The sequence below is a fragment of the Triturus cristatus genome, chromosome 2_2 (genome assembly GCF_964204655.1).
Source record: "Triturus cristatus chromosome 2_2, aTriCri1.1, whole genome shotgun sequence".
Lineage (NCBI taxonomy): Eukaryota > Metazoa > Chordata > Amphibia > Caudata > Salamandridae > Triturus > Triturus cristatus.
Window position 1 is genome coordinate 63,072,811 of NC_140582.1, and position 16,632 is coordinate 63,089,442.

Sequence of the window (16,632 nt, forward strand, 5' to 3'; positions counted from 1 at the left end):
TTTCAAATTTACCCTCACACTCAGGAGGGTTCACCAATCAGCACCCACAGACTTTGTTCACGGCGATTACCAGGTGAAAAGAGGAATGCGTAGGCCCACGCCCCAATTGGATTTCATAGGCATGGGGTGATGAAATATGTGACTTCATCCATGCCTCACAAAGGAGATGTGACTGTTGGACCACTTGCTTTTTATGGTTGCTCACAAGACACTGGTTGTATAGTGCCAAATTATTACTGCATTTCGTTGTCCCACATTATAATGTTGTAGAGACTTCACATTCACTAAAGGTGTAATTTGTATCTCACGGTGACTTGAGATTAACCAACTGTTGCTCGTACATTGTGTACATCTTTTGTGCCTGCGGGTGACTGTAGGTATCTTTATTCACCTGTTTAAGACATATAAACATCTGACCCTTTCAGTTACAGTTTAATGTTGTCTTCTTCGGTCGTGAAATTTGTGATTCTCCTAGAAAGTGTTTATATAGGGTGTGGTCAAAGAACCATTGAAGTTCCCAACTGAAGGCAGGGGTTGTCCTTCAATTTGTAGTTGATTTGTAAGTTTTCCTGGGGGGAATTTGGGTTGCATGGTCTTTGCACAGGTGCTTTGTTTTGCCCCTGCACGCCTACATCAGTTGAATGGCTCTGATGGCAAGAATCATAAGTCACCGGCCTCTCCTGCGAAACGACAGTAAAGCAACTAATTTACAGAATACTACCAGATATTTTCTTAATCCATGCCACTTCAGTGTAAATTGACTTTTCTGCAAAACCTTCGGTTAGTGCTTTTACACATGCCAGTTTGAGGTGCGAGATGGAACTGTGCAAGGGTGCTTCCGGGAGCTTCTGGAATATTCTTTGTCCTTCTCCTCTTTCTCCTGCTCCTCATCTCCTATCCTGCTTCCCTCTGATCTCTCTAAGGTAGCTTGTTGCATTTGCAATTGTAACCCTGCCGAAGCCATCTTGGTGGCATGCCGAGCACAATCTGAGCCGTGATCTTGTCCTTGCAGGCAGCCCAACAATGACCCACCGAAACCTGACCTCCACCAGCCTGAACGACATCTCCGATAAGCCTGACAAGGACCAGGTAAGCTGCTGTTGCAATGTTACTTGATGTAGTTGGGATGGTGGGGGGAGGACACGGCCCTTCTGAGTTTAGAAGGGGAAGGGGGCACAGGAAAAAGCTATCTCTGGTTTTATATGCTGGAACATGCCCACAGCAGTTTGTACACACAGTTGCCTGGCATTGAACATGAATACAAGGCTACTGACATTAATGTGAAGAAACGCCCAGGTTTGCTCACGAAAGTCGTAGGGCGAACCATGCCAAAGTATCCCATTTCCATTAATGCTTTTAACAATGTGAAGCTCTGAAACCACAGCTCATGCATGTTGACTTGTAGAAGGAATGAGGAAAAGGGTAAGGGTTGCCCTTTCTGTAGGATTGAAACCGAATATAACTCTTAACACCGTCACCGAAGCTGGTTTGTTCCGTCATGGTCACATTAAAATACTTTTGCAGCGGGCATGAGAATGTGTGTTGATTTCTAATGGTATTTGAATAGTGTATGTCTAGGAAGCCAACAAGTGAACACTGAAAATCAAGGGTGGAGTGAAGATTATTCGAGATAGGGTATATCAGGTGGGTTTTTTACATTAGCTATTTCTTACATTATCCAGTGCCAGCTGTGGCCCGTGTAGGTAAGAGCATATGGCGGTAGGGCAGGGTGAGGGGGGAATTTCGAAATGAGACGACGAGGGGAAATTGTTTATTTAATTTCCCCCCGAGGTCGTCTGTTGAATAACCCCCAACCCGGCCCCACCGCTCTTACCTGCACAGGCCACAGCTGCACAGTGCCCCTCAGTGAGCCCTCTTCAGCCATTGGTCTGCTGTAACGCCATTCACATTTTGCTCCCACGTCAACAGCCTACAGAATTGGGCCTCCTTTACCCACTGGCTGTCTTTAGCATGAGTGACTGTGTTTTTGTGACTCACTCATGCACATCTGCCAAAAATAGTTATCCCCTTCAGGACTACGGTTGGTGGGCCATTATGTTCTGTGTTTCATTGCACATGCCTGCACAGACAGACATCCTTTAATGGTGTTTGTGTATTAAAAATGTTTTTAAAAAACACATTCAAAGATGACAGCATGTGCATCTGCATGGTTGTGCATCTATGTGGCTGTCGTGGAATGCTTTTTGTTATAATATAGGAAACGACAGAGAAAAGCCAAAGAATCCTTCATATCTTCAAAGCTCATTCCATATTTTTATAATTAACTTTAAAGGCTGTTAGCCAAACAAATCAACTCTGTTCCAAAGAACTAGAAACATTTAAATCAAATGTAATTCACATATATTCCATAATTACACACAGACACATAATCTAAATGCACATATCTCATAAGTGATAAAGTTTCAGAAGGAAGATTTAGCAAACAACAAGGCCTGACAAGCAAATAAAGCTCTCATTTCTCCTGCCAACATGTTTTATGGATTTAGTCTTCTGCTTCAGGGCTTTAATTATCTAGTAAGAGCCTAACACAAGGTAACACCACTCTTCTTAAACATAGTTTTTTTTAACCCAGCCACCTAAATTTCTGATTCAACCAATTAATCTTAAATGCATCCTAACATACAACAACTTTTCCAGCAATTCATTATTGGTTAGTGGTAAAGACCAACATTTTGAGAAGCCTATGGTGTGAACGCGTTGCTTCGCAATCACTTAGAGGAGATATTGGCCATGATCCCCTCAAGTTTTTATTTCTAAATGTCCCTGTAAAGTTCAAGACAAGTGATCCTTGTAGCAGGTCATGGTTGGCATGCAAATGTGACATGAAAGCCTGAAAAGAAATTGCTTGTGATGCACCAAACCAATTCTCGTACTCAGAATATATGACGCATGCCCTATGCTGCTATATTTAATTATGTACCCATTACATCATGTTACAGAGTAATACAGCTTCTCTTATTAAAAACACAAATATTACACTTGATGGGCGGGCCTCCTCATTCCATCATAATCAACAGAAATTATTGGCCACATCAGAACGATGCTGGGAGTGTCGCTCCCACTCCAGCCAATGACGATACTCGTGGGAGATACGGGGAACACAACGAATACCTCTTAGCTACATCCAGAGGCCAACTCGACATTCAGCTTCTAGTGGTCGCCAGGCTGGCCTTAGCTCAATTTCGGAAACAACCCCAGCCCGTCTGCTTCATGTATGGTGGGGGAAAATCTGTAACATTTACGCTCTTGAAAAACTGACAATATGGATACATTTGAGACAGTTTGTCTCCGCTTTCAAGCATACATGAAGTGAGACAGGGGGAGGGTTCGAACCCTGTGGAATCCCTGAACTGTTAGGTGAGGATGGACTGAATGAGCTGAGCTCCGCCTCGGACGATCATTCCTTCACTGGGCGTGAAGCATGTATGCTAATGTAGAATCACTGTACCAGTGTTATGTCACCTGATTTCTTTGCAGAAGTGTACACTTTACCTCAACATAATTAGCCTTTTTGTAATGCTTATTGTTACTAAACTAATATAAAATGGTTAACAAAATACAAATATTAAAATAAACTTAATTATACAATAGTCAGTTACAATGTTCACACTTAAATAGTCTACATGGGTTACTTTCCTCCGTATCCGTATCTGCATTCTCGTAGTTGTCATATTTCGATATTTTCCGATGCGTACGTTTTCTGAGGCACAGAGTATTGGCATATCTGTAAGGCATGTGCGTGACTGTGGGGACTGTCTCTTAGAGGCTTGCCTTTTTAGGTCAAGCCTGGGCAGAGCATGCGCTGCTCTGTGAGGCATGCTGTACTCGACAATGGACTTGAAGCTCTGCCCACTCTCCGCCCATATTTTTCAGTGGCTTGTGTCATTGTCCTTTTTAAATGATGGCTTCTGATTTGTTAATAGGCTTGTTAGTCCCTCCTTAGTCCCGCCTTGTCTTCATTTGTAACCTCCCATGAGGACTGGCCCTGTTACTTGTTTTGTTACACTGTATGTTTTATTTAGTCTGTAAACACTATTTTCTTTAATAAGTTTCTCCTACTGCAGGCAGGACATGCTTTGCCTGCAACATTCAGCGTACCGTAGGCGCTTTCACTTTCCAATCAGCCCCGGACAATGGCGGCCGCTTCTTTGAAATGAAGTAGGTCACACATTTACAAGAGTTTGAGCTATTGGCATTGTAAAGGACAATGCTTTTCATTTATGTGTTAATTATGAAGACAGATACATAAAAGGCATTGTCATTTACAATGCCAATAGCTTAAACTCTCACAAATGGGGGACCTATTGCATTGCTGATGCTTGTTGATATGAGTGAAGAAACGGTTCTGTGTTTCCATTCGGCCTGTAGACTTAAGACACCGCATGAGGGAAGGAAAGCAGCAGTGGGAGCAGAGCCCAAAGGTTACCTTTTGCTTTCTGTTTCTGATATACAAGCATGTTGCTAGTGAAAAGAACCCCCTCCTTCTAAAAATGGCTGTAAGATTTTTAAATATAGTTAGTAAAGAGAACAAGCGGCCTGAGCATAGCTTGAGGGCCAACATTTTAGGAGTCCCAATTAAACAAACACTTTGCTGTGTGGCGGTTTATTTGCTCCCTTGTCTCTAACAACAAGGCCATTTTTTATGCCATTTGCTGCTATCTCCTGACCTCTTGTGGCCGTTTGTTGTTGTGTCCAAGGCAGCTGTCTAGTCTCCTTAAATAATATAGCCCCAGCCCTGCCGGCGCATTTAACTCAGTTAATTAACTGACGTATTTGTGCTATATTTGTTTTCTCTTCCTTACCCTGCCTTGTAATGTCACTCCCTCCTGACAGTCTGCGTTGTGAGCATCTGCTAGTCGTGTCTCGCTCACCTTTCAGGTGGCCCAGGGTCAGAGGTGAAATATGTTCCAAGTGCCTGCTGAAAGTCTGCTTTCCATAATGCGATTAGCAGCGCTAAGCAGCAAGCAAGGATCTCATCTGGACATGTGAAAGCCCAGACATGAGTCTGGAGCAGACAAGACCTGGGGCCTCAGAGCAGAGACACTAAGCTGTCTGCAAGAAGTCGACTTTCACTGTAGGCAAGGGGGCTTCTTCTGGGCAGCAACTCACATCTTTGTAGCTTTTTGTATTTGTCGGTATTTTGATTCTGTATCGTCTTGCTCTCATGTGTGTTTGTCTTGCAAAGGTTTTAGTTAACCATGCAATAGGTAAATAAACCTATTCTGGGCAGCACAAACTGCACAGCGTTCATTACAGGTGGCTTGGTGATAAAGCTTGGTAATGCCCCATATGCTATTACGCTATACCAGGTGATATGGCTATGCCTGAATGGTGAATAACATGCAGAGATGGGTGTTACTGCATTGATTTCCAAGTGCATTCACCAAGTTGCAGCCTGTGTCACGGCACATTTTCACTTTGCTTTTTGCAGGTGGGTATGTAACCAGAAATACTGGGACACTTTTAATCCCCTCTTGACCTCCAACGAGTGCTTTCAACCAAAGATAGAGTACCTTGAATGACATAAGTCGTGGCATATGTCTATACATATATATTCACTGAACAAAACAAAGGTTAAATTGATGTGATAGTGAAGTGTTGAAATAAGGTAGAAACTAACTCTTAAAAACTAAAAAACCCTGAAAATCCCCAGCAATAGTTTATCGAATTAACTATAACTCACACTCCAACCATGCACTGCTAATGTCCTCGCATATTGCATCACTCATTACAAGTTAAATGTCATCATTGATGACATCACTCACTACCATCATACAGTCATTGTGACACAATCCTGTAGGATGTGTGGACTTGAAATAAATCAACATTCTACAACTGTGGACAATTTTCTATTTGAATCACTGACACAATATCGTGGTAAATAATATCGTTGGCACTATTATTGTCCAAAAATATATAAATAGAGTTTAAGGTAGTAAATATGAAAAATTTTAATATATACATTTATTATGTAAATTAAATATATTCAACTAATGTTTAATACCATATATAAATATATACTCATATCAACACACATGTATATATATATATATATATATATATATATATATATATATACATAATTCACTTAAAAAACCATAGGTTTCACACATGTTATAGTTAGTAGGACATTTCACTTGTGAAAAACCAATCAAATTCCCCCGTTATAGTTAGTGCAGGCAACTATAACTCACGCGACCCCAATCCTCTGCTGATGACGTCAGATATTACATCACTGTATTTAGACACTTATTTACCCATGTCTTCTTCCATTAATTTTTAGCTATACATATATTACAAATATTTTTTTTTCAGAAAAACACATATGTCATCAGTGATGTAATATCTGACGTCATCAGCAGAGGATTGCGGTCGCGTGAGTTATAGTTGCCTGCACTAACTATAACGGGGGAATTTGATTGGTTTTTCACAAGTGAAATGTCCTACTAACTATAACATGTGTGAAACCTATGGTTTTTTAAGTGAATTTGCAAGGTTTTTCAAATGCTAATTCCTAACTATAACGTGTGTGAAACCTATGGTTTTTTCAGTGAATTTATACGGTTTTTTAAATGCTAAGTTATGTTTTTTTTTTTTGCCGTGCGCGCACGGTACGCATAGTCGCGGAATCGTTACGCGAAGTTCACGGAATTTTTCCGTTTACGCCGTGCGCGTACGCTACGTGCATTCCGCGATTTTTCGAAAAAAAATTACAATTAATTTTTGCCCTTGGGGGTCCTTCTGGGACCCCCTGACAAAGGCTAGGGGGTCAGGAACTGTCCACCCTGCCCCCTTTTCACGTTCTCCACCTTTGTTTTTCACCCCCTCAGACCGCGAGAGACAAAATGGCGGCCGACACTTCCTGGTTTCGACCGATTCGAATGTTTACTAAGATCTAACAACCAATCAGAATCGCGCTCGTGCACGGCGGCGTGCGCGTATGGTAAGCTTACGGTACGCGCTCGGAGCACGCCTATAGATATATATATTGATTTAAATGCTATTTTCTCAGGAAATACTGAACAGATGTACACGAGACCTTCAAAAGGCACATCCCTGACCTGAGGGCTACCTCTCTGCCAAATTTCAAGTAATTCTGTTCAGCCGTTCGGGCTGTAGCTCGGACTAAAGGTCCTATGGAAAAATGCATGGAGAAAACGTGTTTTGGGACCCCCCCTTTTTCTCAGCCCCCGCTTGACGAATCCCCCCGAGACTTTCAGCGGAGCGCCCCACCTATTTTGAGAATTTCGCGAGGATTCGTCAATCGGCGCCAAAGTTATTCCAAATAGAATGTTGCGGATTTCCTATGGAAACACGGTCCTAACTATAACTATCTACTGGCGACCGCCAGTAGATAATATAATATAAATATATAGTTACATGACAAAATATATATTTTATATTATATTATAGTAATTAATTTTACATATTAATACAGTTAATATAAGGCTAAATACATATTTTTTAATTATGTTACACTATAAATATATATGTGTGTGTGCGTGTGTGTATGTATATATATATATATGTAAAACATACAATTACAGTGAAACCTTAAACTATTAACAATTGAATAATATAAAATGTATTAATTAATGTAGAAAATAAATAAAATATTTAAAAAATGTAAATACAAAAACACATTTACAAAACATAATACACAGATTAAAATACATTTTAAAATAAAAACAAATAATATAAAATACAAAAGATTTGATACTGTAAAATCAATTTAACCAATATTATGAAAACTATAGGAGTCCACAAATATTGAATATACCATTCCCACTATGTTATACAGCGGTAGGAAAAGTGTTGGAATGTGGAGGAGTTAGATTTACAATTCCTCCTCCAGTCACCACACTAATAGGGAAAGTGCTGGACTTCGGGGAGTTAGATTTACTATTCCTATTCCAGTCAGTGCGACAGTAGAGAAATGTACTATTCCCACTCCAATCTTAGCAACAACGGGTAAAGCGTTGGACTTCAGAGGGGTGAAATGTACTTTGCCCACTCCAGTCAGTGCAACAGTAAGGAAAGTATTGGACTTTGGAGTTTGGAGGGATTAAATGTACGATTCCCACCCCAAACAGCACTACAGTAGGGAATGCATTAGATTTCAGAAGGCTAAAATGTATTATTGTTACTCATCAGTGCAACAGTGAGGAAAGTGTATGACTTTGGAGGGGTAAAATGTACTATTCCCATTCCAGTCTGTACAACAGTAGATGTGTTGGATTTCAGAGTGGTGCAATTTAATATTCCCACTCTAAACCGCAACAGTAGGGAATGTGTTGAGCTGGGAAGAGGTTCATTTTGCTATTTCTACTGCATTTTAAGCAAGATGAGGAAAAATACTTCCTTTCAAATACATTACATATATGAATAACCCCATGAATGTAGAAAAAATATTAAATTCTTAATAAACAAAAGAAGAATGAACATGAAATATATATATGTATATATATAGAGAGCGCATGGAAGGGATTCGGAAAGGAAGACATCCTTTCTGATCGTGCTGGAGACGGGCATTTTCGAAGCACGCATAAAAATTGAGCACTTTGCAAAAATTACAAACTAACAAGACCAGTTGCATCTGTATTTCTCCACACCAACATCGTGCAGGTAAAAAAAGACAAGGATTTCCTTACTTAAACTTCAAAAAGAACTTATCTGCATTATGGGAAACGTAGTTCTAATTGACTGGTCATGTGACACATTGATTTTTAAACACGCATGCTTGAACTTTGCAATTTTCACTGCTTCTACCTGTGAGCAATGTGGCAATGTTCGCCGAAACGCGCAAGGAGACGGAAGCTTTCGTGCTGTCGTGCCAAGAATAAATGCAACTTTTCCAGCAGTGGGCCCCTATCTGTTGCTTCATGGTTATGGAATTGGTGGGCTGCTTCGTGCCCATTATATGAAGGGTCGGGGGCTCCGGTTCTCGGAGGATGTTTTGGAATATATATATATATATATTTTTTTTTCTCCCCACACATATTTATGTATTCAAAAAACTAAAATCAATTAATTAATTAACATAATGACTATTCAATTATTTTTTTTATCAATTAATAAATAATTGTTATGTTATGTTATGTTGGCATCTTGTTATTCAACTGTTAACCAGTTAACTTTCCACCCTGTACCCCTACAAACCTAACAGCCTCCACCTCAAATAGAACTAATAGAATATTCCATAACTTAAATATTTGAAATAAATTGAATAATTATTTAACAATAATAGTTAAGTGTTAATCAATTATCACTTAATTAACTTCCCATCCTAGACCCCTACAAACCTAGCATCCAGCAACTAAAATAAAATTAAAATAAATAAGTATTCCATGTTTTACATAATGAAAAATCAATTAAATATGTAATTAATAATTATTTGTTAATTAATTCTTACTTAATTAACTTCCCACCCTATACCCCTGCCAATCTAATTGCCCACAAATAATATATAACAAAAAGATAAATATTACCCAAATCACATCATAAATATCAATCATATAATTAAATAAAATGTATTAAACAAGACTTAATTAATCTTTACCTGATTAACTTCCCACCCTATCCCCCTACAAACCCAACAACCCGCTATGACACTATAATTTACTATTAATATGGTAGAAAATTCTATATCACTTAAAATTGCAAGCTATGTTTTAAAAACAATTAGGAACATTTATATAAACAATAGTAACAAAATTAATATATCAACTAATATATCAACTAAGACAGAATAAAGTAATTAAGAACTTATATTTTTAACCACTATGTTAGTGAAAACGATATTAAAACCTTCAATATTATTTACTACGATATTACTTACCCCATCAATCAATATTCTTGTCAATGATATTTGTGCATCACGATATTTGTGTGTCACAATATTTAAATTCTGATATTTCCGACTCCTGATATTTTTAAATCAATATTTTTTCCAAACAACTTTCTATTCACCTTAATGGGTTTGCCCTCTTAAAGATTTCAGAACGTCCCACAATTTTAAGTCAAGAGGTTCACAGGTATGCATATGCCACTGTACATACACCTTCCAACAGGTCCTAAGGACAGTGCTCCGTAGTTTGTAAAATGTATTACAGACATTCCTGAGATGGGCATAATGACACATAAACTTAGAGCCATGTTTATAACACAAGCATGAGATAAACCACTTGTGAGTGGTACACCTCTACATTCTACATCATGTAATAAACCCTTGGAAACAAACGTGCACAGCTCATAAAATTTGTCTTTACCACTGTATTATAAATATTTAACATGGACATGTGACCTGATATCCACTGGAGGTTAATGTATTGTCAACAGCAACCTTGGCCTTTCTCACAGCGTTCTTAGAACAGGCTTTGGCTTTAAGCCACGACCTACTTTAAAGCATACCTCTGCCATCCACGTCAGATACACTCAGTTACTCTATGCTGGATATGACTATGTTGTTGTCACTGATGTCATTCGTGGTGTCATGAATGATGTCATTTCAGATGTCATCAGTGATTAATTCAATGATGCCATTTAACGTGTCATGAGTGATGTAATCTCTGAGGTCTTAAGCAGTACATGGCAGAGGCTCAAGTTATACATACTCAGTAAACTATATCTGTGAAAATCTGAGTTTTTTGTTGTTTTTAAAACACATATTATGTATCTGTGTCATGACAGCTTTTAATGAAGGGTGAGGGTGGGACAGTCTCTCTTCTCTGGGATCTCCGTGTGAGTACAAAAGGGTTCCCCTAATTACTTTTAGGCCCAAGAGGAGGTGAGAGGGTACAAACAAAAAAAGAGAGCCTCTTTTCTGACCTTTCTAATTTTTCAATAGTAGTTACTTGTATATAAACATTTCCCAGAGCAAAATTACATTACACAACAACTTACTCTTTCATCTTTTTATTGTTTTATTTTTTATATCACAAAACATTCATTTAGTCTTTTTTATATATGATTTGTATGTCATTTAGGTATTTCCATAAAAATGTTTCCACATTAAATTGGATTATAACAGTCTATACAATTGAGACACAGAAAAAATGTACTCAACTTCTAAATTTTGAAAAAAACAATTTAAAGAAACATTGGAGAAACCCCCCCATAGAGACAACCATCACACTATCATTCTCACCTATCACTCTACTCTCGCATACAATCAGACACACCACAAAAAAGTTTTTCTGCTAAAAATCACATCTGATATAAGATCCTGCTTAAATTCTAGTTCATAAATTTTTAGAAGCCTTAAGAGGTCATCAAACGTCTTAGTCAACACATTGACATGTCGTTCTTCTGTGAATCTATCAGATGTGTAGTCACTGGTCTACGCACGTTTCGGAGACTCAATACAAATTTCGTGTCTCCTTCCTCAGGATCAAAAGTTTTTAGATGTCTTTATCGTTTGTGCGGCAATAAACAGGTGTTCTATGCGTGATGTAACGTAGAATACTATCTAGTTCAGGAAAGGCTGGTCCTTATTTCGACTCGCATCAAGTAGACAGATACTTTTTGTCTATAATTCCTCTAAATTTGTTAGGCTATAGAGGGAACAGTATGTATTGGCCAAATAGACATCTGATTGTTCTTATTTTCTTTTTTTCTTCTTTGGGAGAAAATGGCCACACTTTCTAAGGGGCTTTCATAATTCCATCTAGATGGTTTGTGAACATATTTCCACAGGAAAGATGAATAAAGACTTCTTATTTTCTCCTATAGGAAATCCCAATTATAAGGCTTCCAATATATAAAACTTCGTTCTCACGATTTTGAAAATGCTAACGCTATTTCATTCTTGCCAGTTTTTTGTTTTTGTTTTTTGTTCTCTGGGATCTCCTACAATCTGCTGTGAGCCATCTAACCCAATGTTCTCACACCTTGAATAAGTGTGCAGACAAAAATGTGGTTTTGTGGGGTACACCTTCTTAGTTTTAATTGTGTTTAGTTAGTAAATCAGCAAAAGGGCATGCAAAATGACCACTGCACATCTCAGAATGAGGGCCTAAGGAAACAGGTCGCCGTATCTTGCTGCCTCCTTGAGCATGCGCAGTGCGATGAGAGAACTGAGACATGCGGGTCCATCGGGTAGAGTCATCCAAACTACATTTAAAGGTACAGAGGAACACTGGTAAGCTCACACTCACATTTTGTGATTTTGAAAGTTTATTTAGAGAGTATTGTTTAATTATCAAGATCGAAAATGTGCATTGTTTATTTATAGACTTGTTCATTGTCTGTGGAGATGAAGTCATGCTTATTTGGAGAACAGGCCTTGACCACTTTTGTACACTCTGTGCCTCGAAGACTGTGGGTCAGTGGGAGTGGTAAAAACACCCGCTTAGTCTCCTGGTCGAGACCTCTTAACTGATTGCCGAGGCTGCGGGGACAGCAGGATGCTTCCCCCAGTTATCAAGAGGGAAGACGTTTGCACACTAACACTCTGTACTCTGAGATAAACTCTAGCGGAGGCAAGATATGGAAAGGTTTAAAGTTACACGTATGGTATTTTTTTCCCAAAAAGATTTTTTTTGCTTAAATCAGACTTTCATTTCGTACAAAAATAACAAATCTGATTTCCCGAACATAGCATCAAAGTAGAATTTGTTCGGCTCCCTGTATTGTTTTTGATAAGGTGTACAAAAGCAGAAGCTGGTAAACAAAATACAAAGTCAGTAAAAATGGCACAGATGCTGTGTTTGAAGGCTGGAGGTGCTTGTTAGACTATTAGTTCTTCCTTGAGTTATTGTTTATGAATTTTAATAGATGATTCGGCGGTCTGGCTCAATTAAGGCTCATCTAATAGGGCTAATTTAACGATAAAATTTACAGAGCTTTTCTGGAAGCTGAGCATCAAATTTGCTTGTAATTCTTCCTACCGGTGATCATTAAGGCTTGGTTTTAATATCTGGTTCAGCACTCTGTTAATGATTGTAATATGGGGTGATTTTAACGGCTGTTGGTTCCTTGTTGGATTATTAAGGCTTTCCTAGATGGATCTTGTTGGTGTGTTTGCATGGTTTGTGTTTTATAAACTGGGAGCTTATGCTTTCTGGGGAAAAATGTTGTGTTGCTCAAGAAAGCTCCAAGCAAGGGAGTAGGCAGAAAAATAAAATACCCCCACCTTAACCCACATCCTGAATGGCACTGAAGAAATTATGAAAACAGTGTGGCTAAGTGCTGCCTTTCACCCCTACATTCTCAGTTAAGTTGGCCATCCATCCATATTTGCATCTTTTCTTCCTACTCCCATACATCCTTGTTTCCCTTGATCCATCTGTTCTCTTCTCCATCCTTTTCTTCAACCTTCCATCCATCCTCTCTATCATCTACTTATCCTTCTAACTATTAATTTATCTATCCATTTATCTCTCCATCCTTCTCTCTATCCATCCATCTTCTGGTCCATCCATCCATCCATCCATCCATCCATTCATTCTTTCATTCTTTTCATCCTCTCTTGTCTCATTTCTTCCACCACTCCTATTTATGACCTTGTGTTTGGAGAACAGTGTTGCTCATCAAAGTCTAAGGAGACATAAAAAACATTTTAACGCTATTGTGTTACACGCAAATAGGTGCAAACAAGGGTTGTGTGCCCTATTATATTCAATGAAACTCGTGGCTGCCCGGAGGCAAGCACATTCAGTGAAACATGGAATAGCTGCTTATAAGCTGCTCTGTATTTCACAGTGTAGGCAGCAGACGCCTGCAAGTTAAAGAAGAGACAGAGCACTCCATGGAGGTGGATGCAGTTAGTGAATGCACCAACCTGTAGGGGAGATGTCTGGGGGGTCCATTGGGACCCCCTTTGCCCCCTCCAGAGGGCTGCTCTCATGAAGCGCACTAACAATGCACCACATTTTGTGGTACACTATCAGAGTGCCTCCTTGGGGCCTGTTTGCCTCTGCGCTCCAGTGGTACTAGGGCGTGGGCTCAGAGGCAAAGTGAATCCCTCATCTGTATGGGGCCATGTCCCTATGCAAATGAGGGAACATCCTCTAAAGATACTGCTGGCACTACATGTGCACCAGTGCTATCTGTGTTACAGAAGGGGTCGCACAAACATCTACGTCCCTTTCTATAATACCATAGGGCGGCCATGGTGCATAGAACAGGTGCATGCACCCATTGTACCCCTGGTACTTTACATTATATGGCCACTAGATTGCGAGTAGCATGAGTTGGGGGTGAAATTCTCCTCTGGGTGAAACCAAAGCCCACTCTGTATGTATATTTTAAAGAATTGGTAACAAAAGGCCTCGCAGAAGAATGTGCTGTTTAGCCAGACCTACAAATGGGGTGAGGAGTTCCAGTGACATTTACAGCGAAATATTACCTGCTTGTGAAGATGTGGAATGAAAATAATAGGGTATGGATGAGCTTAAAGATCATGGTTAGAGATGTTAATAGCCAGGAATGTGCAAAACTCTTGTATTTTGCTGCAACCTAATCACAGGAAATTTTGGCAAAATTATGCGTAATGCAAAATTAACTTAACGGTACGTTTGGGTAAAAATTCAACTTGAAAATGTAATTTCGAGTTGATTTCTGATCTCTCTTATTTAAAACACCCCCTCTCGCTTTCTGATTTGTAGTTTTCAGCTCAAACATTACCCGAATAGTTCACTTGTATACAAAAATCTACCTGAAATGTTTGCTGACCTTCCATGTTAATGGAACTGCAGCTCATGTTCAAAACATTGCTGCTCGAGATCGGATTTGTAGTTTTGCACTCAAAAATTAGCCGAAAACATTCCGGTCAGGTAAAAAACCTAAAAATGCTGCTCACGTTAAAAAAACTACCCAAGTGGTACATCTTGCATTAAAGCTTCTCCTCAGAATTACATGATGTGGCCTAATAGCATATTCTCTGTAATATAAGCATAAATGTTATTACGCAATATTTCCAAAAATGCTCTAATTACAATAGCCTAATGAAAATTTCGGCCAGGCCTAGTTACTATTCCACCATGACAGTAGCTGCAGGCAGAGCATGATTTCACAAAGATATTTTGCTTCACCAGCAGAGGTGGTAAAATGAGTCCATATGGCCCTTGTTAACCCTGCTATAAGGCGTACCCTCTGCACTGATGAGGAGTTCTAGCAGTATTGCTAGGGTCAGCTGTCCGAGTGGCTGATGTGGTGGCCGGCTTTCTCTATACACCCTGCTAAGGGCCATACAAACTCTAAACGTTATCTTGAGCTTTGCACCCCAAAATAAACATGCTCTTAATCTGGTGAGACAGCATTGTTCCAACTGGCTACCTAATTTTACAAAAAAATTGAGGCACGAAAATGCCCAATTTGTTTTTAGAACTTTCCGTACAAAGAGTCATGATGGCATGATTTTCTAGGACAAGTCTCAAGCTCTTGCCTATGCCGATTTACCACACCAGCTGTAGTGGGCATTAGATGGCAACACAAAGTATCTAATGATGTCCCGAGAATTAGTTGAATGGTAGAAACCTATTTGCCAGATACAGATGAAGTTTGGCGTTTGCCGACGGTAATAACACAGCACCCTGCATGCAGGACGTTATATCACGTTATGTTACGATATTAGATTTTCATACAAAGCTGGCTCGCCCTAAAAAGAATTCTGGCACTATTGCAGGGATACAATCTTATCCACAGTTAAAGCATTTACTGATAGAAAACAAAGATGGATTGGCCATATTGAAACTTAAGACGATTGCCTTCCAGACACAGATACAGAAGGAGGCAATTCCACATCCATGGGAAACATGGGGCCAGATGTAGGTAAATCTGAAATACCGATTTCTTAATAGCGAATTTTACCGATTCGCTATTAAGAAATCGGTATTTCCTATGTAGGTAAAGATTCGGTAAAAAATACCGAATCCTTAATATTCCTTATTACCGAATCGGTAATTAAGATTCGGTAATAAGGAATACCTACCCATTCATTCCTATGGGCTTGGAGGCCCATAGGAATGAATGTGAAGACATTCACTATTAGGGATTCGGTATTACCGAATCGCTAATAGCGGGAGCACTTTCAAGGGTGCCAGGGTGTGAAAAGGACACCTTTTGCACCCCTGAAATGTGCATGTGTGCACATGTAGCGCACATACATGCCCTAAGGGCATAAATGTGTGCCACATGGCACTTAACAAAAAACAAAAAAGTGATTTTTTGAAGGAAATCGGTAATTACCACCAACTTGAAGTTGGTGGTAATTACCGATTTCTTAAGGCTCAAAAGCACTCTTTAATGTGCTTCCTACATTGTATTTAAAGAATCGGTATTACCGATTCCTTAAATGCAAGAGCAATAAGGAATCGGTATTTACCGATTCCTTATTTACAGATTCCTTACCTACATTAGGAACGGCTAAATACCGGTCGGTAATGCTGAAATTTACCGAATTTCGGCGTTACAGACTGGTATTTAGCCACCTACATCTGGCCCATGGTCACCTAAACTAGATGAAGCAGAAAGAGGGAACCAAAATGAGTTTTTGGACTTTGATCTTAAAGACTGCCAAGGTCAATATCTTTCACACATATTTTCTGGGCAATTCAGTGAGTAATAGAGAGAGACCTGAAGGCAATGCGCTGTTGATCTTGCTGCAAGTGG

General features: G+C 39.3%; 1 protein-coding gene across 8 annotated transcripts in view; it reads left to right on the forward strand.

Annotated features, from left to right (window-relative positions):
- SLC4A4 (solute carrier family 4 member 4) overlaps positions 1-16,632 on the forward strand; it is a 739,594-nt gene that overhangs the window by 549,127 nt on the left and 173,835 nt on the right. For all 8 annotated transcript variants that reach the window (XM_085641000.1, XM_085640999.1, XM_085641004.1 and 5 more), the window contains exon 7: positions 1,013-1,089. In XM_085641000.1, the coding sequence (XP_085497126.1) occupies positions 1,013-1,089 (77 nt within the window). The remainder of the gene's footprint in view (positions 1-1,012; positions 1,090-16,632) is intronic.